This window comes from Dendrobates tinctorius, unplaced genomic scaffold (assembly GCF_039654945.1).
Source record: "Dendrobates tinctorius isolate UK_male_01 unplaced genomic scaffold, ASM3965494v1 ptg000086l, whole genome shotgun sequence".
In the NCBI taxonomy this organism is placed as follows: domain Eukaryota; kingdom Metazoa; phylum Chordata; class Amphibia; order Anura; family Dendrobatidae; genus Dendrobates; species Dendrobates tinctorius.
This window is the reverse complement of record NW_027361754.1, coordinates 6,968,623-6,995,397: the sequence shown is the minus strand read 5'-3', so window position 1 is coordinate 6,995,397 and position 26,775 is coordinate 6,968,623. Positions and strand designations below refer to the sequence as shown.

At 44.3% G+C, this 26,775-nt stretch overlaps 1 protein-coding gene across 2 annotated transcripts in view; it reads right to left on the bottom strand.

Annotated features, from left to right (window-relative positions):
* Nucleotides 1-20,854, bottom strand: part of LOC141097643 (uncharacterized) — a 105,715-nt gene extending 84,861 nt beyond the window's left edge. The window contains exons 1-9 of one of the 2 annotated variants that reach the window (XM_073584978.1): nt 20,704-20,854; nt 19,555-19,719; nt 19,184-19,335; nt 17,863-18,031; nt 17,677-17,785; nt 17,395-17,540; nt 3,870-3,995; nt 3,610-3,789; nt 1,479-1,703 (exon numbers count right to left, since the gene is read on the bottom strand). In XM_073584978.1, coding sequence (XP_073441079.1) covers nt 1,479-1,703; nt 3,610-3,789; nt 3,870-3,995; nt 17,395-17,540; nt 17,677-17,785; nt 17,863-18,031; nt 19,184-19,335; nt 19,555-19,719; nt 20,704-20,833 — 1,402 coding nt within the window. In that variant the 5' untranslated portion in view covers nt 20,834-20,854. Of the gene's footprint in view, nt 1-1,478; nt 1,704-3,609; nt 3,790-3,869; nt 3,996-17,394; nt 17,541-17,676; nt 17,786-17,862; nt 18,032-19,183; nt 19,336-19,554; nt 19,720-19,802; nt 19,918-20,703 lie in introns of those variants that run through there. The other variant, XM_073584979.1, reaches the window with a different exon arrangement.
* Nucleotides 20,855-26,775: the final 5,921 nt, after the last annotated feature.

Below are 26,775 nucleotides of genomic sequence, written 5' to 3'. Positions count from 1 at the left end.
TTTCCGCCCGCAATAGGGCTAGGGTGTATACGGCGGAGGAGGAGCTAACCTCTTTTTCTCACTTAGTGTCAGCCTCCTAGCGGCAGAAGCATACACCCACAGTATCTGTGTCCCCCAATGAGGCGATGGAGAAAACTTATTTTCCCCACAGTACAATAAGAGAAATGTACTGCCCTTGTATACAATGGGATCAACCTCAAACAAAAACACTTAATATACCCTGAATAATGGCAAATTTGGTGCCTCACTGCAAGTGGGCATACAGTACTGTTCATAACCTCCTCAGACCCAGAAGTCCCAGAACCCGTTGTACACTACAGTGTACATGTAGCGGGTGGACTGACCTATGGACCTGTCTGATAAAGAGGGAAATGTAAAGGGATGATGTGTACAGTGCTTTATTCTGACTTGTATGTATATGTATAGGACAACAGCTAGAATGAGGGAAACTTGGTGTAGTACCGAGTTTTGACCACAAGATGGGGATATAGAGTAGTGAGAAAAGGACTTAACAGCAAGCCTTAGGCTAGGGAAACTGCATAGTCATGGTGGGCGGAGTTACCGGACTGAGAAGGGGATTTCCAGAAGGAGGAGATATAAGGAAGGAGAGTCCCAGAGGTAGGGCGGACACCCAGGAGGAGGAGAGAAGCTGGAAGAGCTCAGGAGAGGACGGAGGAAGGAGAAGCTCCGGAAAGGCAGAAGAGAAAGAGACGGTTACTTGTAGAGGAGGGAGGCCCTGAGAGGACAGCTGCAGGATGGGATGGCAGTGACTAACGGAGGTCTGGGGTACAGGATGGCTGGACACTGAAGAGTGAGTAAGTGTCACAGCGGGCGGACTCTGTCGGGGGAAGCGCTGTGGCCGTGGGCCTGACAGCAGCCACAGTGAAGGAACCTAGGGGTCTTCGCCGAACAACAGCAGGAGGAAGGTGACAGGTACCCAGGCCAGGGAGCAGAAGCTGATGTGTCTGCTGTAGATGTCAAGAAGACACCCAATAAAGTTTGGACCTGATTGAACAGATTTCTGCGTCTGTTTCCCATCTGTCCCGCAGGCGAAAGGGACCACCCTCAGTCGACCCACATACTACATATGCAAGGTCTAAGGAGGATATGAAGGCTGAGCTGTCCCACTCCCTTTACAGAAGGTGTCTCCCACTTCCTATATGCCCACTCCATCCACAGCAGGTGTCTGCCTTTACTGCTGATGTCTTGTGACATGTGGCATCATGCAGTCAATAGAGACTGCTGTATCTAGGTGGTTAGATGGCGGGAGGGGCACCCTCAGTCAATGCACCAGACGTCACATTTTGCTACTCAGAGCCTACCCAAGGATGTAAGCATACAAGAGGGTGTTTAGTTTGGACAGGAAGACCTACAGCTGGTCCGGACAATGTGGTCTGTATTTAGTCTGTAAAAATTGGATGTATGAAACCAGTTTTACAGATTACGTTCATGAAATGTCATAAAACATGTTTACATACCAGGTGGGCACTCATAGCCGGGTCTGCAGGGGATTCCCATAATGTTGACCACGAGGGTGACCCCAGGGTCTGGGCAGTAATATCCCGGGGGGCAGATCTCACAGTCCTGAATGGATGAAGCTCCTGATTTATTTCTTACAGTGCCAGCAGGGCAGGCCAATGGCTCGCTCATCCCTGGGCACCAGTACCCTGGAGGGCATGGGTAGTCTTCATACATAACAGTGCCTAAGATTAAAATAAAGAAATAAGTCTATCCAACAACTGCAAGGACATTGAGGTAATTCTTATAACGTTTAAGGGAATCTGTCACCTCATTTTTGCCCTATGAGATGCGGCCACCGCCATTAGGGGCTTATCTAAAGAATTCTGTAAGCCCCCGATATAACCTGAAAGATAACAAAAACGAGTTAGATTATACTCACCCGGGGGTCCGGTCCAGTCCGATGGGTGTCGCGGTCCGGTCCGGTGCCTCCCATCTTCTAGCGATGACGTCCTCCTCCTTACTTCTGCCGTGGCTCCTGCGCAGGCGTGCTGTATCTGCCCTGTTGAGGGCAGAGCAGAGTACTGCAGTGCGCAGGCGCCGGACCTCTCTGACCTTTCCCAGCGCCTGCGCACTGCAGTACTCTGCCCTCAACAGGGCTGATATAGTTAGCCTGCGCAGAAGCCGCGGCAGAAGTAAGAAGGAGGACGTCATCGCTAGATGGGAGGCGCCGGACCGGACCGCGACACCTATCGGACCGGACCGGACACCTGGGTGAGTATAATCTAACTCATTATTCTTATCTTTCAGGTTACATAGGGGGCTTATCTACAGCATTACAGAACGCTGCAGATAAGCCCCTGATGGCGGTGGCCGCATCTCATATCGGAAAAATGAGGTGACAGATTCCCTTTAAATGGAATTGACACTGTTACAATAGCCTTTGAGGAACAATGAAAATAAATAACATTACAATAAAAAATATAAAATGAAAACATCAGCAACCTTCATACAATTTGGTCGCCCCAAGGCCTTTATTTACAAGCAGTCTGCATGTGACAACTGCAGCAATCAGTGGCTGCAGTACTCCTAGGCCACACTTACTGGAATCATGGCTCAGTGCTGATGCAGGAAGCACCCCACAAATATCGGGGGTAACAGCTGGAGTCTCTGCACTGGATCGAAGTTGGATTAAAGGTAGTATTTTAATTGTTTTTATAGTATTTCTCAAGACTGCCACATTGCACATCTACAAAACAATGTGTAATTTTTATTGGGGGATAAGAGCCTATACAGTCATATCACTACCTCCATATGTACTAATATACAATAACTTGCCTTTGAGAAATGGTTAAACAAGTCAAGACACCTTATGATCAGTAGGGGTCACAGAGATTATGCCATTACATGTATAAAACACTGATGACTAGTCTATATATATAATTGCCTAAAATTGTCTTTCATCCACTTCTGTCTGGATGTCCCCGAATCCTACAATCCACTGCGCCGCACCGGAAGTACACTGACCGCCATTTTGGAACACCCAAGTGATGCCGCTCGGATCCAGAATGCCGTTGCGATCCCGACTGCCGCTGCAATCCCAGCTGCCGCTCGGATCCAGGCCACCGCTGCGATCCCAACCGCCGCTGGGATCCCGACCGTCGCTGGGATCCTGGCCGCTGCTTGGATCCCGGCCGCCGCTCAGATCCCAGCTGCCGTTCGGATCCAGGCCGCCGCTGCAATCACGAGCTGTGAAAGGGGTGTAATGAGGGGATATAACGAGAGGGGTGTAATGAGAGGGTGTAATGAGGGGGGAGTAATGAGAGGGATGCTGCCGCCGGACCCCTGCCAGGACCCACCGCCTGACTACATGCGCCGGATCCCGCCGCTGCCTGCCCACCCACCTCCGTGCAGTCACAGCTGGCAGGAAAGACCGCGGCTCTAGTGGCACCGCACACCATCTCCAGCACAGGCCGCAAAACACCGTCTTTCCTGCCGGTTGTGACTGCACGGAAGTGGGTGGGCCGCCACCCCCAGCGCCACAAAGCTGCCCCCATCGTGATGTTACTGCCCTCCCGATGCGATAGCATCGGGCACACATCTAGTCTGTATTATAAGCAGATTAAGATATACAGTATATAGGTTTCCAACCTTTTAGTTTGCAGTAATAGCCCGGGGGACATAGCTCACAGTCACTTGCTCTCTCTGCTCCTGTTAGGGCTCGGTACATGTGAACAGGGCACTCCTGTGGTTCTCCTGTATGTTCAGAATTGGTCTGATTTCCCTCACTGCAGTAATATCCAGGCGGACACAGAATAGGCACTGGATTTCCTAATGAACAAAATATTTATAGCTATGATAATCAAAGCATGTCAATGATTTCTTAAAAAATAATTAAATTCTAACAGCACCTTCTTTACACCAGTATCCTCGAGGGCAGGACACACAATCCCCACGGTGCCTCCCACCCGGAGAGCTTCTTACTGTGCTAGCAGGGCATGGGGTGGGCAACATGGCTCCCTCCTGGCAATAGAAACCTAGAAAAAGTAATCACAAGTGACCCAACATAACATGTTGACATGAAGAAATTGTTGATGGTTTCCATTAATTTTGATGGGATGAAATTTGTTAGCACAGTCAAGTCTATTGGAGGAAAAAAGGGCTGGAATGGTTGGATTCCCAAGTGTCTACTCAACAATTCATGGAAATTATACAAAAATAATAGAAAGCTGCAAAACTTCTTTAAAATCATGAAACTTAAAGGGAACCTTTTAGGATTATTTTACTACTGAAACCAGTGATACAGCATGATGCAGTGATATATGTCCTAGCACAAAAAGAAAAATAGACATCCATTTTGTAGTAAACCGGCATGCCAGTGCTGAGAGATTAAGCTTTGAAGCCACAAGTAAATTAGCCTGAAAGTGCATTGCTAGCATGTCTATGTAGTCAGAGTAATGGCACACCCTCAATGCACTTCCAGGCTAATTCGCAACTTGATTTTTCAGTGCCAGCACATTCAGGGCTGGACTGGGACAGTCACCAGCCCACATACTAAAACACTCGCCTCCCCCGATCAGTGGATTTTTCTATACTTTGTTGTGCCTCTCAACACTCCTCTTTAAAGGCATTATTTGAAGAGCCACATGTGAATGGCGCTGCAGTGTGCATGATCGACCATAGGTCCATTTACATGGTGCTCTTTAGAGTTCCAGTTATCTGGGTCATGGGGGTCCCAGCGGTTGGACCCCAACGATTGGAAAGTTCTTTGGATAGGGGATTACTTGGAATAATCCATTTAAATGGGCATTCCAATATATTTTTTTTATTTTACCATAGGAATACTGAAAATAATAAACCAGTATTGACCTCCCAAAGTCCAATGTTGCCTCTCCGAGAACAGAACAGGGCAGGAGAAGTGGTACTGTGCAGTGTATATACACAGGACAGGAGAAGTGGTACTGTGCAGTATATATACAGGACAGGAGAAGTGGTACTGTGCAGTGTATATACACAGGACAGAAGTGGTACTGTGCAGTGTATATACAGGACAGGCGAAGTGGCACTGTGCAGTGTATATATGTGTATAACTATTATTATGTATTTATATAGCGCCATTAATTCCATGGTCATGTACATGAGAAGGGGTTACATACAAAGTTATATCTTCCCCATTATACCGTAGAACGTAAGTCCACAAGGACAGGGTCCTCTCCCCTCTGTACCAGTCTGTCATTGTAAATTTATTTACTGTAAACGATATATATATATATATGGATTAGTCGGGCAGCAGAGTTGAGGACACACTGGAGTTGTGCAAGAGAGCTGGCAGGGAGGCCACAGAGGAGAGTGTGGCTGTAATGAAGGCGGGAGATAATGAGGGCATGCACAAGAGTTTTAGAAGATTGAGGGCTGAGGAAGGAAAGGATTCTGGAAATATTTTTGAGTTGGAGGCGAAAGGAGGTGGCAAGAGTTTGGACGTGTGGTTTGAAAGACAGGGCAGAGTCGAGAGTTACTCCGAGGCAGCGGATTTCAGGTGCGGGAGAGAGCATGATGCTGTTTACCATAATAAATAGATCGGGTAGGGAAGATACGTGAGATGGAGGAAAGATGATGAGTTCGGTTTTGTCTACATTGAGTTTTAGGAAGCGAGAGGTGAAGAAGGAGGATGTGGCTGATAGACACTCCGGGATTCTGTACAGAAGAGAGGTGACATCTGGGCCAGAGAGATAGATCTGAGTGTCGTCCACATACAGGTGGTACTGGAAGCCATGGGACTTTATGAGTTGTCCTAGGCCAAGGTTATAGATGGAAAAAAAAAGGGTCCCAAGGCAGAGCCTTGAGGGACTCCAACAGAGAGAGGGCGGGATGAGGAGGTAGTTTGGGAGTGGGAAATGCTAAATGTGTGGTCGGAAAGGTAAGAGGCGATCCAGGACAGGGCAAGGTCTTTGATGCCAAGGGAAGAAAGAATCTGTAGCAGTAGGCAGTGGTAGACTGTGTTGAAGGCAGTGGTAGACTGTGTTGAAGGCAGAGGACAGGTTGTAAAGGAGGAGGATGGAGAACTGTCTGTTAGCTTTGGCTGTGAGTAAGTAATTAGTAATTTTGGTTAGGGCAGTTTCGGTGGAGTGGTGGGGTGGAAGCCAGATTGGAGGTTGTCAAGGAGAGAGTTAGATGAGAGGTGGGAGGAAAGTTGAGCGTGGACATTCTGCTCAAGGAGTTTGGAAGAAAATGGGAGTAGTGATATGGGGAGATAGCTGGGCATAGCAGTTGGGTCAAGGTTTGTTTTTTTGAGGATGGGTGTGATGGTGGCATGTTTGAAGGCAGAGGGGAAGGTACCAGAAGATAGCGATAGGCTGAAGAAATGGGTTAGGGCTGGAATGAGCGTGTTGGTGAGGTTGGGGAGCAGGTGGGAAGGGATGGGGTAAAGTGCACAGGTGGTGAGGTGTGTTTTGGAAAGGAGATGAGTAAGCTCTCTTTCAGTGATGTTGGAGAGGGAGGTTATTAGGGAAGGGCAGAGGTCTGGTATATGGAGTGGTTCGGGTGGTGGAACAGTAAAGGTTTGCTATGTTTGATCGATCTTATTTTTGAAGTAGGTGGCAAAGTCCTTGGAAGAGATGAGGGGAGTTGGAGGTGGCAGTAGTGGGCGGAGGAGAGAGTTGAATGTGCTGAACAATTGTTTTGGATTGTAGGATAATGAAGATACAAGGTTTGTGAACTAGGTCTGTTTATCAGAGGTGAGGGCTAACCTGAAGGCAAGTGTAGCTTGTTTGAAGGCAGTGAAGTTATATGGCAGGCGTGTTTTCTTCCAACGCCGGTTCGCGGCCCTGGATGATTGTCAATGTTTTTTGGTGAGATTATTGTGCCAGGGCTGCCTATTGATTCATCGCACTTAGCCATGCGTGAGAGGGGCGACTGAGTCTATGGCTGATGTGAGGGTGGCGTTATAAAAAGCGGTGGTGCTGTCTGTGTTGTGGACTGAAGATATGGAGGACAGAGTTAGGAGTCTGAGAGTCTGAATGTCTAGGTGTACGATGTTTCTGCGACGATGTGCTAGTGGCTGGACATGGGGGCAGGTGAGGAGGACAGGGATGAGAAGGTGAGTAGGTGGTGGTCAGATGGGGGAGAGTAGAGGTTGTGAGATTAGATAGGGAACAGAGGCGGGTAAAGATGAGGTCTAATGTAGGTCCATCTGTGTGAGTGGCTGTGGAGGACCACTGAGGAAGTCCAAAGGATGAAGTGACAGGAGTTTGGAGGCTGCTGGCTGGCGGGTGTCACACACCCATGATGAAGATGCGGATGACAGCAGAGAGAAAGTGAAGAAGCCAGGTGGAGAATTGGTCGATGAAGGCAGTGGCTGAGCCCAGTGGTCGATATATGACAGCCATTTGGAGATTAGAGGGAGTAGATATGGACAGAGTGGACCTCAAAAGAAGGGAAGATAAGGGAGTGTGGGGGCTGAATAGGGTTGAAGTAGCAGTTTTTAGATAGAGGGAAACCCACTCCTCCACCATGTCTGTTGCCAGGACGAGGAGTGTGGGTAAAGTGGAGGCCACCGTAACTCAGTGCAGCAGGGGAGGCCGTGTCATGGGACGTCAGCCAGGTCTCAGTGAGGGCCAGGAAGGAAAGGTTGCGGCAAGTAAAGAGATTGTGGATCACGTGAAGCTTCCGCAGACGGAGCGGGCATTCCAAAGTGCTCCAGAGAGAGGAAGCAGGGTGGTGAGGGTCAGTGGCACAGATTTTATGTGTGAGAGATTGCGGTAGTTTCTCTTAGTGTGAGAAAGATGGGGGTGGGGATTAGTGGGATGTATGAGGCGGTGGGGGGGCAGGATTTGGGGATATATATGCTGCCAGCAGTGAGAAGAAGCAGAAAAAGGGAAAACAGGTGGGTGAAGGAGAGTCATTTTTATATAGTATGGTGCTGTGTATATAGTGTGGAATTCACACTATATATACACTGCCACATCTCTACACTATATAGTATTCACATCACTCTATATGCCATACCACTGTATATAATATGGAGCTGTGTATATAATTGATTCTAACATATATTGTGGAGCTATGTATACTTCTGTCCTGTATAAATGGTGTAATTCTCAGTGTCTATTCTTAGTAAATATATATATATATATATATATATATATATATATACACACTGCTCAAAAGATGGACTCTACAACCCAGACAAGTGTCTCAGGTAGAGCAGCTCATCCAGGATGGCACATCAATGCGAGCTGTGGTTCCTGGTGCTCTGTGGCAAATGCCAAACATCCTGCACGGTGTTGGGCTGTGAGCACAACCCCCATCTGTGGACGACAGGCACTCAGACCATCCTCATGGTGTCAGTTTCCAACCGTTTATGCAGACACATGCACATTTGTGGCCTGCTGGAGGTCATTTTGCAGGGATCTCGCAGTGCTCCTCCTGTTCCTCCTTGCACAAAGGCTGAGGTAGCAGTCCTGCTGCTGGGTTGTTGCCCTCCTACGGCCCTCTCCACGTCTCCTGGTGTACTGGACTGTCTCCTGGTAGCGCCTCCAGCCTCTGGACACTATGCTGACAGACACAGCAAACCTTCTTGCCACAGCTCGCACTGATGTGCCATCTTGGATAAGTTGCACTACCTGAGCCACTTATGTGGGTTGTAGAGTCCGTCTCATGCTACCACGAGTGTGAAAGCACAACCAACATTCAAAAGTGACCAAAACATCAGCCAGAAAGCATTGGTACCGAGATGTGGTCTGTGGTCCCCACTGGCAGAACCACTCCTTTCTTGAGGGTGTCTTGATAATTGCCTATAATTTCCATCTGTTGTCTATTCCATTTGCACAACAGCTTGTGAAATTGATTGTCAATCAGTGTTGCTTCCTAAGTGGACAGTTTGATTTCACAGAAGTTTGATTTACTTGGAGTTATATTCTGTTGTTTAAGTGTTCCCTTAATTTTTTTGAGCAGTATATATATATATATACACACACACAGTATATACACATACAGTATATCTAATATATAAAGCTCAAAGTGTGTATGTATGTGTGTATGTATGTGTGTGTGTGTATGTATGTGTGTGTGTGTGTGTGTGTGTGTGTGTGTGTGTGTGTGTGTGTATGTGTGTATGTCCGGGATAGGCATCCGCACCGTCGCAGCTACAGCCACAAAATTTGGCACAGTTACACGTCTGGATCCCGAGAGCGTCCTAAGCTATGTTGTGAGGCGAAATTTTAACCCAGCGCATTCCAATTCACAAAACAATTTTGCCCCTATCTACATACTGGGGGAAAAAGTGTGTGCGTATCAAGCCCCGCCCCTCATTGTGATGTCACAATGCCCCTATTTGCATACTGGGGAAGCAGTGTGTGCGTATCAAGCCCCGCCCCTCATTATGATGTCAAAATGGTTGCCATGGCGACGCTGATGTCATCAAAGGTTGCAAGCCCTGCCGCCGCTTATTATGATATAATAATGGTTGACTATGGGATGGAGGATGTGTGATGAGTATATGGGCACCGGACTATGCGATGGAGGATATGTATGACGGGTATATGGGAACGGGACTATAGAATGGAGGATGTGTGATGGGTATATGGGCACTGGACTATGGGATGGAGGATATGTATGACGGGTATATGGGCACGTGACTATGGGATGGCGGATATGTATATGGGCACGGGACTATGGGATGGAGGATGTGTGATGGGTATATGGGCACTGGACTATGGGCTAGAGGATATGTTTGACGGGTATATGGGCACGGGACTATGGGATGGAGGATATGTATGATGGGTATATGGGCATGGGACTATGAGATGAAGGATGTGTGATGGGTATATGGGCACTCGACTATGGGATGGCGAATATGTATGATGGGTATATGGGCATGGGACTATGGGATGGAGAATATGTATGATGGGTATATGGGCATGGGACTATGGGATGGAGGATGTGTGATGGGTATATGGGCACTGGACTATGGGATGGAGGATATGTATGATGGGTATATGGGTACGGGCCTATGGGATGGTGGATATGTATGATGGGTATATGGCACTCGACTATGGGATGGCGAATATGTATGATTGGTATATGGGCATGGGACTATGGGATGGAGGATGTGTGATGGATATATGGGCATGGGACTATGGGATGGAGGATGTGTGATGGGTATATGGGCACTCGAGTATGGGATGGAGGATATGTATGATGGATATATGGGCACGGGCCTATGGGATGGAGGATGTGTGATGGGTATATGGGCACGGGCCTATGGGATGGTGGATATGTATGATGGGTATATGGGCACGGGACTATGGGATGGAGCATAATTATAATTTGTTACAACTAACCACAGTTAGTTACTATGCCCGGGCAGTGCCGGGCTCTTCAGCTAGTATATATATATTAAATCAGAAACCAAGATCCAACAAGTGATTTAGAAGTGCCAAAATCCAATACTCAAGCCCGTCTGTCCCACTGATAGTGTGAATTATCCCGGAACAGAAATAGCACTATACAAATTTATAATAAAACATATTTTTATTGAAAACATATTAAAACAAAAAACTGATAAATCCTCTGTGAAAAGACACAAACACGGCTTATAATAATTTGTCACATGAAAAAAGAATGAACAACTGGTGCCTTACAAAAATGAATATGAAATATGCATAATGAATAATATGCCATCGGAAACCACCTAACAATACATTATAGACATATAGCTTGAATTACTCATAGCTGAAAAGATCAAATAAATTAAGCTCCCATGACAATTAGCTGAAATTAACAATATGCTCACTCTCTATTTTCATTGTAATAAAGATCGCAGGTTATTCATTATTGCTCTAAATTGAAAAAAAGCATGACTACATGCAAAATCTATAAACACTGCTTAAAAAGCATGTGTAAATCATAGATAGCAAAAACCGCGATCTAAATAGTCTAACAATTTAGCTTACATGAATGGAATAAGCCGCGTGTCCTATTCCCCGACGCGCGTTTCGTCCTCTTCCTCAGGGGGCGTGTATCACAAACAGGAAAAAGCGGGTCTTTTAAACCATCAAGCACCAATCAAATCTTAGGCTAAAAAGCCAAAATCAATCACAGATGATCAACCACTCAGCGGCGCACCACGTCATAAAGCCGCTGCCTTTGCAAATTACTCATCATCCCCGGTCAGAGAAATGGAAGCTACATCGTAACCATTGTAATGATCACGTGTTAGTCTACCATTCCCTATATCGCCGGAGATTGTCAGAGTGATGCAGCAAGCTAAAAGAATGGGCGCGCTCCTTGGAGATCATAGTGTAATGAGAGAACCAATTCTGTGCAACAGCAAAATACCAATAGTGAACAAGTGCATATTCATGTGCAACAACCGCATAAAATGAACTAATATTTTGCCAATATTTTTGTATAAATACTTGAAAAATTATATATATACATAATTTTCTAATATATAGAATTTTACAATAAATAACTATACCAATTATTTATAATATATATAAGGTGCCAAATATACCATGTATGTGCAGTTATATCAAATTTATACAAAGCAAGTGCATAACCAACATATATTCACAATTATAATAATAAAGACATACAATTTATTGCATTTATTTGCACAGAAACAAATAATTATATAATTTTTCCTGAATGTTGATGGAAGCATTAACAATAATAATTAAAATCATGTAAAACCCACCCATAAACCCTAAAAATAGCAGTAAAGCAATGATACATCTATTCCATTTATAAAAACGCACCGAAGCCAAAACTTTCGTTAAGTCCTTCTGGAACCAGAGAACCCAACCTGTATATCCATTTGCATTCTAACTTTGCTAAGTTTTCCCCAAATCACCACCCCTAGGTCCAAGTTGAAACACATCAATTCCTTTGGCAAGAAACAGACTGGAATCACTGTTATGATATTTATAGAAATGTCGTGGTACTGTTTTTAGTATGGATGGATCAGTCACAGTACGTCCCTTTTCAATATCTCTAACATGTTCTTTAATGCGTACCCGTAACTCACGTGTTGTTAGACCAATGTACAATTTCCCACATGGAAATTGTGCACTGTATACCACTCCTTTAGTGGAATATGTGATAAATTGTTTAATAGTGAATTTACGAGTTCCAGACGTTTTTATAAATGGAATAGATGTATCATTGCTTTACTGCTATTTTTAGCGTTTATGGGTGGGTTTTACATGATTTTAATTATTATTGTTTTTTATTTAGTTGGAATCTGGTCTTTATGAAATTAATTTTCAATATGAGAAATAATTATATAATTATTTGTTTCTGTGCAAATAAATGCAATAAATTGTATGTCTTTATTATTATAATTGTGAATATATGTTGGTTATGCACTTGCTTTGTATAAATTTGATATAACTGCACATGCATGGTATATTTGGCACCTTATATATATATATATATTATAAATAATTGGTATGGTTATTTATTGTAAAATTGTATATATTAGAAAATTATGTATATATATAATTTTTTTATTCTAGCTGAAGAGCCCGGCGCTGCCCGGCCCGGGCATAGTAACTAACTGTGGTTAGTTATAACAAATAATTATCCTCCATCCAATAGTCCCGTGCCCATATACCCATCATACATATCCACCATCCCATAGGCCCGTGCCCATATACCCATCACACATCCTCCATCCCATAGGCCCGTGCCCATATACCCATCATACATATCCTCCATCCCATACTCGAGTGCCCATATACCCATCACACATCCTCCATCCCATAGTCCCATGCCCATATATCCATCACACATCCTCCATCCCATAGTCCCATGCCCATATACCAATCATACATATTCGCCATCCCATAGTCGAGTGCCATATACCCATCATACATATCCACCATCCCATAGGCCCGTGCCCATATACCCATCATACATATCCTCCATCCAATAGTCCAGTGCCCATATACCCATCACACATCCTCCATCCCATAGTCCCATGCCCATATACCCATCATACATATTCTCCATCCCATAGTCCCATGCCCATATACCCATCATACATATTCGCCATCCCATAGTCGAGTGCCCATATACCCATCACACATCCTTCATCTCATAGTCCCATGCCCATATACCCATCATACATATTCTCCATCCCATAGTCCCATGCCCATATACCCATCATACATATCCTCCATCCCATAGTCCCGTGCCCATATACCCGTCAAACATATCCTCTAGCCCATAGTCCAGTGCTCATATACCCATCACACATCCTCCATCCCATAGTCCCGTGCCCATATACATATCCGTCATCCCATAGTCACGTGCCCATATACCCGTCATACATATCCTCCATCCCATAGACCAGTGCCCATATACCCATCACACATCCTCCATCCCATAGTCCCGTTCCCATATACCCATCATACATATCCTCCATCCCATAGTCCGGTGCCCATATACTTATCACACATCCTCCATCCCATAGTCAACCATTATTATATCATAATAAGCGACAGCAGGGCTTGCAACCTTTGATGACATCAGCGTCGCCATGGCAACCATTGTGACATCATAATGAGGGGCGGGGCTTGATACGCACACACTGCTTCCCCAGTATGCAAATAGGGGCATTGTGACATCACAATGAGGGGCGGGGCTTGACGCGCACACACTTTTTCCCCCAGTATGTAGATAGGGGCAAAATTGTTTTGTGAATTGGAACGCGCGGGGTTAAAATTTTGCCTCACAACATAGCTTAGGACGCTCTCGGGATCCAGACGTGTAACTGTGCCAAATTTTGTGGCTGTAGCTGCGACGGTGCGGATGCCTATCCCGGACATACACACATACATACACACTTTGAGCTTTATATATTATATATATATATATATATATATATATATATATATATATATATATATATATATATATATATATATATACATACACATACACATACATATGTGGCGCCCCTGAGGCTCAGTCGCCACAGAGGTACTGCACCTTCTCCTAAGGTATAGTGCCCCACCGCCTAGGTAAGTTGGGAACTCCTTTCCACACTCCAACATCTGCATCCCACACACAGGATAGTTCAGTAGGTCCACATAGCAGCTTCAGGCTGGGGGTAGCAGAGCACCCTTCGTGGAACCCTGCTTCGTAACACGAGATGTGCTGGGAGGTGGGTGGAGTTAGTATAAAAGAGGGGGAAAGTTTAGGATGACAGGTCAGTCTGACGGGAGGTCAGGCGAGAAGAGTTCAGTTCTGAAGTTAGTTTGAGTTCAGTTTAGAAAGTGCTGCAGCTGCCTCAGTGATCTGAGCCAGCTGGCACGGGAAAGAGAAGGAGAAAGACATAGACCTGCAACCTAAGCTTCCATAAGAGAGAGAAGGAACAGCGCAGAACGAAGGAGTAGGAGAACAGAGAGAAGTTGTGGGTTGGAAGAGGAACCCTGCCTATAGGCTCTCAGTGCAAGGCCAGGGCCCGGTCCCTGAGGTTGTATGGACACATGGTTCTGCAGCAGACACCGGTGGAGTAGCTGGCTGTAAATGCACTACTCCCATCCAAGACTTGGGACACAACAGCAACCGATTAGAGAGCCAGGACTCTGAGAGGAGTCCCCGATAGAGGCTACAGCTGTCTGTCATACAAGTAGAGTTGTTAGGAACATCTGACAGGAGGAACTTCAGAGTACCACGGTACTGGAGCTCTTCATCCTAAAGGCGCAATAGAGGAGTCGTTCAGGAAAGGTACATGTTGGCGGAGAGTTGGAGAGGGGAACCCTGACTTGCCCGGGGGGTTGATTGAGTCTCTACCCCGGAGGACACGGCACGGAGGCAGGCACCAGTGGGTACCACAAACTGTGAGTAAAGCTTTGAAACTGCAAGCCCTGGTGTCCTCCATTCATTCGCCGTTAACACCTTCAGCACCGCTACATCTGGGTATCAACATCCACCCCATTCTGTGCCTCTCCTCATCCATTGCACCTACACTGCCCTGGGACTACAGCTCCACCTGTGGGGAGCTACACCATCTTTGCTGCACCACACCACCAGTCCCAGTGGATCTGTATGCAGCGTTGGCTTAACATCTCACTTGCCAAACACCACGGGTGGCGTCGCGAACTATCCATATAAACTATACTATTAACATCACCGCCATTAATATTGGGCGCCCAGGGCCACGGACCGGGTTACTGCTGCTGTGACACATCCCCCTGACACCGGCCCGGTACCGGGTACCCCGCTGCCCTGGGTGTGAGGGCAACCCACATACATAAACAGTATATAATCACCCCAATAAATTGTGTGATGCTGCGACCGCTGTATACACATTAAATAGGCAAAACTTTTATATACTGTATGTGTGTGTATATATAGCAGTGTCATCTATATAATGTGTATACAGCATTTGTAGTATCACCTGTATATTGCATAGACTACTGTATATACGCTATATAGGTGATACTGCTGTGTATAATATATATACACTGAGATTATACACAGCTGTATCACCTATATAAAGTATATATATTATACAGGTGATACTGAAATGGCTGCATACTCATTATATAGTCGATCTGCTGTCTATATAGATATATATTTATATATATATATTTCATTGTATTTAGACCTATACAGTCTTACCACTAAGCTCAGCAATACAGGCAGGTTCCCTTTAAATGCTTTATGACAGAAGAGAAATAAGAGCAGATTTTAACATAAATATTAAATATGAGGAGACCTGACAATGTAACCCTGATAATGCAGGCTATTTATGTCTATGAATGAGCGGCAGACTATGACGTGCAGGCTAGAACGTCCAGAATATCAGGGGCGGACTATGGGCTGCAGACTATGACGTGCAGAATATGACGGGCAGACTACTACATGTAGACTATGAGCGGCAGACTATGGCTGGTTTCACACTTTTTTTGCGCTGCGTTTTTGCACATGCGTTTTTTTTCTCCTATACTTAACATGGGTGCACATTGGCATGCGTTTATACACGTTTGTATGCGCATGTGTTTTTTTGTAGTGTGCGCCCGGGCGCATAAAATGCATCCTGTTGCATTTTTTGTGCGTCCGACCTGTCTCAAAAAAACGCATGCGCACACAATGCGCACAAAATTCACCCAAAAACACAATAAAGTCTATGGGAGCGCACGTCAGCGCAAAAAAACCGCATGTTTTTTTCTGCAAAAGCCATGCGCAAAAAACAAGAAAACGCATAAAAAACGCATGATGCGCAGCGCAAAAAAAAGCAAGTGTGAAAGTAGCCTATGACAAGCAGAATATGAGTGGCAGACTATTAAATGAATAGGAGCGACAGACCATGAGCCTTATTTCTGACAAACACACAGGAATGAAATATTGATCTTTTCCTATGTCTCATTTAAGATGTGGAGGATACGTTATGTGTAGCTGAAGTTTCAATTAGATCAATTGCTTTTAGCAAGTGCAAGCTCGTGCAACAGTCCGTACTGGTGTTAATATGAGATTAGGATAATATGACATCTGAGATGAAAAGTGCACACAGCACATAAAGCTGGAAGTACAGCAAGCTCGGACTGGCCCATAGGGGAACAGGGGAATCCCCTGGTGGGCCCCTGTGCAGACACAGGCCATCTACCCCACTATATGGGCAGTACTTAGTATAATTCACTTGATACACTCTGTATAGAAAAAAACAGCATCTCATCATTAATTTACCTTACTACCCAGTTTATTTTTAGATAGAGGTGTAGGTAAATTTGTGAAAGAGGTTTGTGTAATATTTGCATGCAGGTGAAAAGTGGGCCCCCAAAGTCAATGTTACTGGTGGGCCCTTGGCACCCCAGTCAGACACTGAAGTACAGTGATGTACAGCAAGTCTCACAGTTCACTGAATGCACATAAAAAAATAGTAAAAAAAATCCTCCCCCATACTACCTCCTGGTCAAAGGCCTCAGCTCAGTTGCATACTAAAAGCAGATTTGCTGCAGCAGAAACCTCTCCCCATTGCAACTAGAGATCAAGCTATCATAACTCTCCTAGAACACCCAGGAGGCTCCCAAAAAAAAGAGACTTGGCAAAGTTTCTAGGTGATGGGATGTTCCATCAATAAACACAGCCAATTAGCATCCAACTGTGCATTTGATGGTAAGGTACAAGGCATGAAGAAGGGGGTAAGTAAGAATAGAAGAGGGTTGGCTTAAAAAAAGGGGCATGGCTATTTGTAAAAAAATAAAATAATACATTCTGTGGGTATATCCATCTCAGGGGCTGGCTGTCAAATGTTGGCATGTGCAGTATGTGCTATTCCCACCTATCATAACTAAAGTGGGGGATTAGGAAAATATCTATTTTGTCAGATTTCTAAAACTTGCACCACTCGCACATTTTTAGGTTTGGTGTTCCTTCATATTACCTTTTTTTTCAAGCTTATTAATAACCAATTGCACTACTCACCTGGCGGGCAGACCCCTGCACACATCTGCCCCCAGTTACACTCAGTTAGTGAGCTCCGGCTGAAGTTCTGGACGTACGGTGTGTATTCTGAACTGCCGGATAAGCAGAAATGGCCGGCCGCACAAGGTCCCTGCAGCTTGCCTCCTCTGTGCATCAGGAAGGGCAGTCAGTTAGGGCATGTTCACATGTGGCAGGCTAATATGTTCTATACATGATGTTAATGGGGGTACATGAATATCTGCAATGATGGATTGCCATATGTGCAATATACAAATCTGATACCTGCAGTAGCTTCCCGGAGGGCAGGGGAGACATTCTCCCTTCTCTCTCAGACCACTCATTTCAAGAGGTGTATAGGTCCCATTAGGGCAAGATACAGGAAAAAGTGTCCCTAGTAAATATAAGATGGCAATTTGTCCAATATATACAAACAGCTGCAGTATATAAGACACAAAGACCAATACACACCTGCAGGGCAATAAGAATGTGATGGGCATGGCTGTGGGTCGCCAGCAACTGCTTCCTGGCAGTACAATCCTGGCTGGCAAGGGGTGCAAGAATGAGATCCGGTATTTGGCTGGTACTGTCCAGTGGGGCAGGGCATAGGATGAAATGAACCTGCTGTGCAAAAATGACCCTAGACAAGATGGAGAACAGGAAATGGTGACTTTCACTATTTATGCACAGAAAAAAATTCTGAAAGATCTCTGCTTGTAGCCAGTGAATGGAAGGATGACATACAACTCCTATGGCAGATACAAGAAATGCTTGTTACAACATATCCACATTAGCGGCAGGAACATCTCTCCAGTCCTGAACTAGTTTTTTGTTCTTGGCTGCACGTATACACTGTGACAATCTCAGCTGTGTGAGCAGGACATGGTCATTACCCCCATCACTAGTAGGGAATGCATCTACTAACTCATTAGCTCCAATTACAGAGCAAACGTTTTCAAAGCTCAAACAAATAACATGAACATCTTTTTATTTGAAGATTTTATCGATTCTTGCAGGAATTTGTAATACATTTGATCCCAAATACGTGTTCTTGCAGAGTCCTTGTCACATGTTTTCTGTTCCTTTTGGAAAGGAGAAGATAGCCGAGCCAAATATATTATAATAAGGAATACTTTACAGGAAGCTTTGCAGCCATGGACAGATTTATATCCCCTGTTTGTCATCGGCCACCAAGCACGGATCGTAAACTCCAATGATCGGAGAACATATTGGAAATTCGTGTATCATGTTATCACACATAAAACAATATTCTGGTTGAGTAAATACTACTGAAGGCTTTTCTTTGATTGGGAGGTCACTCTGGATTCAAAGTTTCCAAAACTCCTTCCAATTTCCTTGTGTGTCAGGGAGCGACTTAAATAAACATGAACTGTGCAATTATCGGAGGTATCTGAGCTAAAAACAGGATAAAACCACAACGCACGCGGCTATGTGCTCTGCAGCTGGTGATCATTACCGGTCAGGTCCTGTACAGCTAAAAACACATTTACTAAAACCAATATACAGTATACAAGTATATACAGTATACTGTATATAACAATAGAATCTGTACCACTGGATTATTATTATTTTTTTTAAGGTTAATGTTACTCTGTCACTGCTCCCCCTTCATTCTTCGAGGTGGTGGAGAATCCTAGAAATTGATCCCCCTCCATCATAAATCTCGTGGAAAAAAAACCTTAAAGCGGGGGCGCAGTTAATCACTTTCGGATACGGTTTATTAGCCAGAAACTCACAATGCAAATATGGTGATTTTCAGATTTTCCATTACCTTTGGGCACAGGAAAGCAGTAGGGGTGGTAGAGGTGAAGTTCCCTGGGCAGAAGAATCCTGCGGAGCACAAACCTGTGGGTGAACTCAGACCGACGCTGGCACAAAAATACCCAGCGTAGCATGGCACACAGCTGTCCATAGAGGAACCGCCTGGAAAAGAGAACCACAGAGATGGTTCAGAGGCTTCGTGGGAGATACAACATCAAGGACCAGGAACCAGGACACAAAAACACAATATACGGTATCTCTCCTAGAAATGTAAAGACTCCCAGATGTCACCGCTCATTAAAGACAGATATAATAAAGTACTGGTGGATAGTCCTGTAAAAGTAACCCCTGGAATGAAGACTCAGGGTAGGAGCCACGTACCGGTTATATTTTTCAGAGTTCCGACAGGACAGGGTTTTGGAGAAAGCGTTCCTTCAGGGCAGTAATGGCCGCTGGGACAAGGACCGTTGAGTGGAAAGCGGGTGGCCTTTTGAGGAATATTGTCGGTTGCTTCTCCTTCACAGTAATATCCAGCAGCGCACAGACCTGTGCAAAGAAGGGGGGATGACGATACATAAGTACGATGGGTGATATCAGATATAATGGGATACACTATAAAATGTACAGACATGAAGTGGAAGCTTCACTAATAACAGATACAACAGACGTAAAACACGATAATGACAAGAACCCCGGGGTGTCGCCAATATGATCTATTTAAAGGGAATCAGTCAGGACGATTTTAGCATAAAAATTAGCCTGTAAGTGCATTGGGGGAGTGCAGATATACACCAGGTGAGCTGACACGCCTCAGTCCACTTCCAGGCTAATTTGCATATGGTTTCAAAGCTTGATTTCTTAAGCCCTCGTCTCACATAACGAGATCGTTAGCGAGATCACTGAAACGTCACGGATTTTGTGACGCAACATCGACCTCGCCAGCGATTACACTACATGTGACACGCAGTGGCGACCGGCTCCCCCGCTGCGATATCGCTGATCGTGCTGGAATGTCCTAGGCCATTTTTTGATCGTTGGCGTCCCGCTGGCCAGCATGCATCGCTGTGTTTGACGCCGACGAGCGACCTCGTTGGCGACGCAGAATTCAGGAACGCAGGCGTGAGTCGTCAGAAAAGCTGCTGTGTGGCAAGGTCCCAACGACCGCCGAGGTCGTTATACGGATCGCTGTATCGTTGCTGCGTCGCTGAAGAGATCTGCCTGTTTGACAGCTTACTAGCGATCATGTAGCGACGTACCAGCGATCCTTACCAGGTCGTATCGTTGTCGGGATCGCTGGAGTGTCGCTATGTGAAACTGGACCCTTAGTACTAGTCCGATCACTACAAGATAGGAATCATTTTTAACATCATACTAGGACCTACACGATCATACTGCTAGTTTCAGTGACTGACTGAACAGACAATGCAGCAGGAGAAGAACAAGTATAGATCTGAAGAAGAGAAGGATGTGGTGTGAGCAGCCACTGTCAGCAAAATTGCTAGTTTTACTCCTTTCAGCTGGATACTTTACCATCAGGCTCAGAGTTCCCTTCTCCGTGGCAGTATCTCCCCGCTGGGCACTTCTTACATGAAGCAAGTGTCAGAGCCCCTTCTATAGGATTAAGAGTGCCAGCTGGACATGGAATTGGTGCTGCAGTCATAGCCGGGCAGTAATTACCTACAAGGATGAAACATTGAGTTGCATGTGCTTTATACAAGTAAGGCCATGTTCACACGATCAGTATTTGATCAATATTTTACATTAGTATTAGTAAGCCAAAACTAGGAGAGGAACAATCAGAAGAAAAGTATAATAGAAACGTCACCACTTTTGCATTTTTTACCCACTCCTAGGTTTGGCTTACAAGTACTAATGTAAAATACTGACCAAGTATTGAACATGGCCTAACTCCAATGTATTTTACTGGTTCTGTAATACAATCCGCTCATGAACTACTACAGAAGCCAATATACAGTGCAGACACAGAGAGGCCGTGATGGTATCAGAAGTGCGTATGAGCAACTCCTTTATTGAGCAGGTCCAGTCATTATAGAGACTGAAGATTCCATATAGCAATATAACAAAATGTTCCTGTAATTTCAGGTGTCAGAATAAGCTGTGCCGTGTGCGCATATGAAAATAAAGACTATTTTTGGTCATTATGTGACTTCTATCCTTCATTTTTCCCTAGTATTACTCTCCACCAGAGATGCCTCTTAATTTTAGTTGTCTTTGAGTTAGTGAGTGAAGATCAGTTGCCATCATGGCTCCCATACACGGCACACACAGACATAAGAGATTTCTGCTCTCCTGTCTCTATGTAGCTCATGTTCAGAAGCAAAAGATTAGAGAAAATTGTACAGAGCTACTGAGCTGTGTAACTGTAAATCCAACTCTTGGGTGAGATAACCACTTACTAGAAAGCAGTAGTGTGAAGAAAATTATACAGGTGCACCGATCAGTGCAACTGTGAATCCAGCTCTAAGGTGGGATAAACACATGATAAATAGCATGCAGAACATTATACAGCAGTACTGAACAGTGTAACTGTGAATCCAGCTTCAGGATGAGAAACACTTACTAGAAAGCAGCTGCATGATGAACATAAGACAGAACTGCTGAGCAGTGTACTATAAAGTCTGATGACATTTTATAAGGTAGTACCTATAAACATAGCTTTTACCATAGAAGAAATACTACATATTTATCACGCATAACTAGATTCTATAAAGTTTGTTGTCCTTCCCCTCATATCATATCTAGTTCAGATATTACATTTGGGTCCAGCATCTCCTTGCTATGACCTGTAAGTTCAAGTCACACTTTCCCTAGATTGTGTCACACATTCCCCAGAAGTAAGAAGTATTCAGCGCACACTAATTTCTTGCGACGTAGAATTTACTCAAGTGCTACAAACACGTGGAAATAGACAACAGAGCCCTGTATTGTGACAGAAGGTGACATTTTGATTTACAGTAATCCTTCTCAGTTGCTGTGGGGGTATCTGCTTGCCGTGTTCCTTCCCTTAGTTACTATGACCCTATCTACAGGTGTGTTTTATGTATAGTTGTACATATGTATACATTGTTTTGGGTTTACCAGAGTCTTTTGTGCTCAAGATACCAATGTACATGTAGATTTTAATGGATTCATCTATCTATACATATAAATCAGTATATAGTGTTCTTCTGTGTATTTACAATTTTGCTTATAATTTCCTGTTTGAATCCCCACAGCAACTGTTTGAGAAAGATTCCTGTGAATCGAAACGTCACCTTCTGTCCCAATCCAGTAGCACCATTGTATATTTGTACACTTGAATAAAAACAGTTTCAACTTCGCAAGAAATGAGTATGCAGTGAATACTTCTTACATTCGGGGAATCAACTCCCATTTTGCTCATGCCTCAAGGAAATTGGTGGGTGCACTCCGAATCTGATTGCACACTTACCCCGGGGACAGCTGACTGGCTCCACTGTGGACACATACATACAGCTACTCCCAGCCGGACACGGTAGACACATACTAGAACCAGACATAGGACTAAATGTTCCTGGTTCACACGGGATCTCAATACTTGTGCCACTGGGGCAATAGAACCCAGGAGGGCAACGATAGCCATGAAGGTCATCTGAAGGGCACGAAACAGAGCTGCCTTCCTTACAGACATATCTGAGAAAGTAAAAAGTTGCTTTATAAGAACAGAAACTTCTTATGAAAATGCCTGACATTAGAAAGAGAAAGAAATCTGCATTAAAGGGTTTTCAATTTTTAGACACAGCAACTCCACAGCAAATTACAGTACAATATTTGCAGACGCTAGTCACATGTACAGAACAGTTTTCAGTGTGAAAATTCACAGTTGCTGAGGATCATCAAATACGCAGCAGTGCAGTGTTCATTCTGTGAAATGCAACAGATCGTATCCCTTTTATGAAGAGGAGAAAATCTGCAGTAAAATCCTCATGTAACGGCTTTATATAAAATTTGTCAGATTCCTCTTCATACCTTGGGGATAGAACTAAACCCTGTGGTATCCCCGTATTTCATGGGAACTCGCATGGATTATGTTTACTCTCTGTGAACTTTCATCCAGAAGGAACTGAATGATTGGGGAATGGTGCCATGAATTCTGCAGAAATTCTTCAATTTGTTTATTAGGAAATCATGGGCAACTGTAGCAAATGGTGCAGAAATATTTAAGGCTGTGTTCACATGTTGCATTTTTCCTGTGTTTTTTTTCTGCAGGCATAACTTGCTCTCTTGGTAGTAAAGAAGCTTCTTACAAAAAGCCGGTTTGATGCATTTTTTTTGTTTTATTTCTGAAATCTCATAGCTTTTGCTGGTACTGTAAAACGCAGCTTAACATTTGCATAAAAAAAGCAGCAAAACATGTGAACAGAACATGTGAGTAGATCATTCAGTGCTCATGTAAATGCTGGCACAATGCTATGTTTTTTTCTGAAGCCCAGACAGGAAAGGGTCATGGTCATAGATGCAATTACCACAGTCTGGTATCTAGTTGGATAGCGACAGCCTTTTCCTTAACTTTTCCTATGAAGGGTAGGTTAGAAACAGGTCTGTAGCTATTCATGGCAGCTGTGTCCATGGAGGGCGTCTTTAAGACAGGCTTGACGCCTGCTTCTTTCAGTAAGGGTGAGTTTCCACGTGGCGTATTACATCCGAATTTGCTACGGATTGAATGTTGCGTACAGTCGCAGAGTTTAATCCGCACCGTCCAGATGTTACAGCATAGTGGAGGGGATTTTATGAAATCCCGTCTCCACTATGCGTCCTAATACGCGGGTGACACACCTGCGAAACCGGACATGTGGTGCGTCTTTTTAGAATGCAGGTCTGTTTACCTTGCAGAGACGCTCAGTCTCCGCAAGGTAAGTAGCCTACTCTATGTATGCGATGCAGCGATACCGCATGTGTTCAATGAGCACATCTGGAATCACCGTGCGTACAACAGGGGGCGGCGCTTTGGGCGGAGCGGGGCTTCCGCTCCGTCCAAAGCGCAAGGTAGGCGCTACGTGGAAACTCACCAGAGAGGTGCTTGGAGGGAGGTCTTGGAGCTGCCACCAGATGAATCCAAATTAGACGAGCCAATTCACATGTGGAGGGTGCACGTCCAAGCTAGTTAGCATAACGGAATGAGGAAAAAAGGAGATTGACGGCACTCCAGGAATAAAGAAAAAAATAATGAAAAAAATATATATTTTATTGTGGCAAATTAAGCCATATTAAAATCAAGTTGCCTGATGCGTTTCGAGTGCACTCAGTCATAGGGACTAAGAGTCCACAATAGGCACTTGAAACGCGTCAGGCAACTTGATTTTAATATGGCTTAATTTGCCACAATAAAATATATATTTTTTTCATTATTTTTTTCTTTATTCCTGGAGTTCCATCAATCTCCTTTTTTCGTGGAAACTCACCCTAAACCATACTCTTGATTGCCAAAACAAACAAGTCAGGGCACTTCAGCAGGAGCGCCATCAGGCCGGGATGCAGGTGGCATGTCCTGCTGACACACTGGAGGATTATTGTGGTCTTTGGATCACTTAGCATATCAAATTTTAAACATCTGGTTGAGGTTTTAATATCGCTGATGCCATTTTTTTCAATGTTTTTTGGACTGGATAGTAACTTTGTCCATGAAGTGATGGGCACATAGAGATGATGGCACAGAACATTCGAGGTCATGTGAGTTGCAGAATATGTTTTCTGTGAAGCACTGCTGTGCTGGACGGTTGTTTGCATTTGTTATCTCTTGTGACAGAAAGGCAGATTTTCTCTCGTTTATGGTTCTCCATTCCTGAAGTGGAGGGGCATTTTATGCTTTACCTGTGAGGATTGGTATTTGGCGTTCAAGCTTCCAGTTTTTAAAGGCGTCGTCTTTAGCTAACTTAGGTGTAAATGTCCAACAGAATAGAATGCTCTACATAAATGTGAACCCAGCCCAAGAGTCTCAAAGTTGAGAATTTGCTACAACTGAACTTAGGCTACTTTCACACTAGCGTTTTTTTGTGCTGCGTGCGCAGTCCAAACACATACAAAAAATGCATCAAGCGTTTTGCATGCGTTTGCTTATTTTATGCGCATGCATTTTAACCAGTTTGTAGCCATATTGACTCTTAAAACGCATGCGATTTTAAACGCTGACGAGCGCATTTCCATGCGCACGTCTGCGTTCCCATAGACTGTAATGTGATTTTGTGTCGCATTCCGTGCGCACGTGTTTTTTTGAGACAGGTCAGACAGACCAAAAATGCAACACCACTAAAAAACGCATGAGCACGAAAACGCATACGAACGCGTGCAAACGCTAGACCATGCGCCCCCATGTTAAAGATAGGGGATCAGGACGCATGCGCATGTACGTGCACGATGCGCTGCGCTAAAAAACGCTAGTGTGAAACAAGCCTTAGAGCGGGCAATCCTACAGCCTACAGCATCATAAACACTTCCTCAGCCCTTTTGCTACAGACAGTGTATCAGTCTGCAGAGGAGAGAACTGCCTCATCTGGATACATTTGTATCAAACCTTCAGCTGTGGGAAATAATAATAATAATCTGTATTTTTACATAGCGCTAACATATACCGCAGCGCTTTACAGTTTGCACACATTATCATCACTGTCCCTGATGGGGCTCACAATCTAAATTCCCTATCAGTATGTCTTTGGAATGTGGGAGGAAACCAGAGTACCCGGAGGAAACCCACGCAAACATGGAGAAATGATTGAATCTTCCTATTCTCTGACTGCAAACAGGGATCTTGAAAGTGGTCTAAGGAGCTCATAAAGCAGTTTATAAACTGCAGAATGTGTGGATTATAACCGTATTTAGCTACCATTCATTACATATTATACCAAAGGAATAGGAGGAGGCAGAAGCGCCGCAGTTGTACATCTGCTGATGTTACATTGGGTAGATCGGCGTCTCGTCTGCATTTTGTTAATGACTTCAGAGGCCGGGCTGACAGATCCATTATTGATTGCATATTTAATGGTGGAGAAGATGAAACGACGCTCCTCGCCTTTGACAGAAACGCAGCGTAAAGTAAAGAGAAACACTACATCTATCAATATTTAGTGAAGGACAGAGGGTTCGCTAGATAATCAACCTCCCTTTTTTTAAAACTTTACAGCTGATTTATTAATTTTCAAACTTTGGCAACATTAAATCTCAACAACCTTGAAATAGGAAGCAGGACTGCCATTAGATATTAATGCATTTTATGTCTTATGTGGCATGCAAAATAGAAAATATCTACAGGCTTTATAGTGAACTCACAATGTTAGATATTACTAGATTTGCTGCAGTTTCTCCTATTACTGCTCATACAAAACGGAAGTGTAAAGTATGGAGGATAGACGAACAGTAGCCTGTACTTGTCAGTCTTTGGCAGACAGTGCATCTAAGATGGAGCAGGATTAAGCTCCTGAACATCATATTTGGGAGATCTTGTACATAGGATTGGATCTCCAGTGATACATGTCAGTGTTTGCTCCACCGGTATATTCACAAGGAGGTATTTTGGATCTGTGGAGCCGTGCTTTCAGGTATAAATAACATTGCAGCTGAAGGACAATA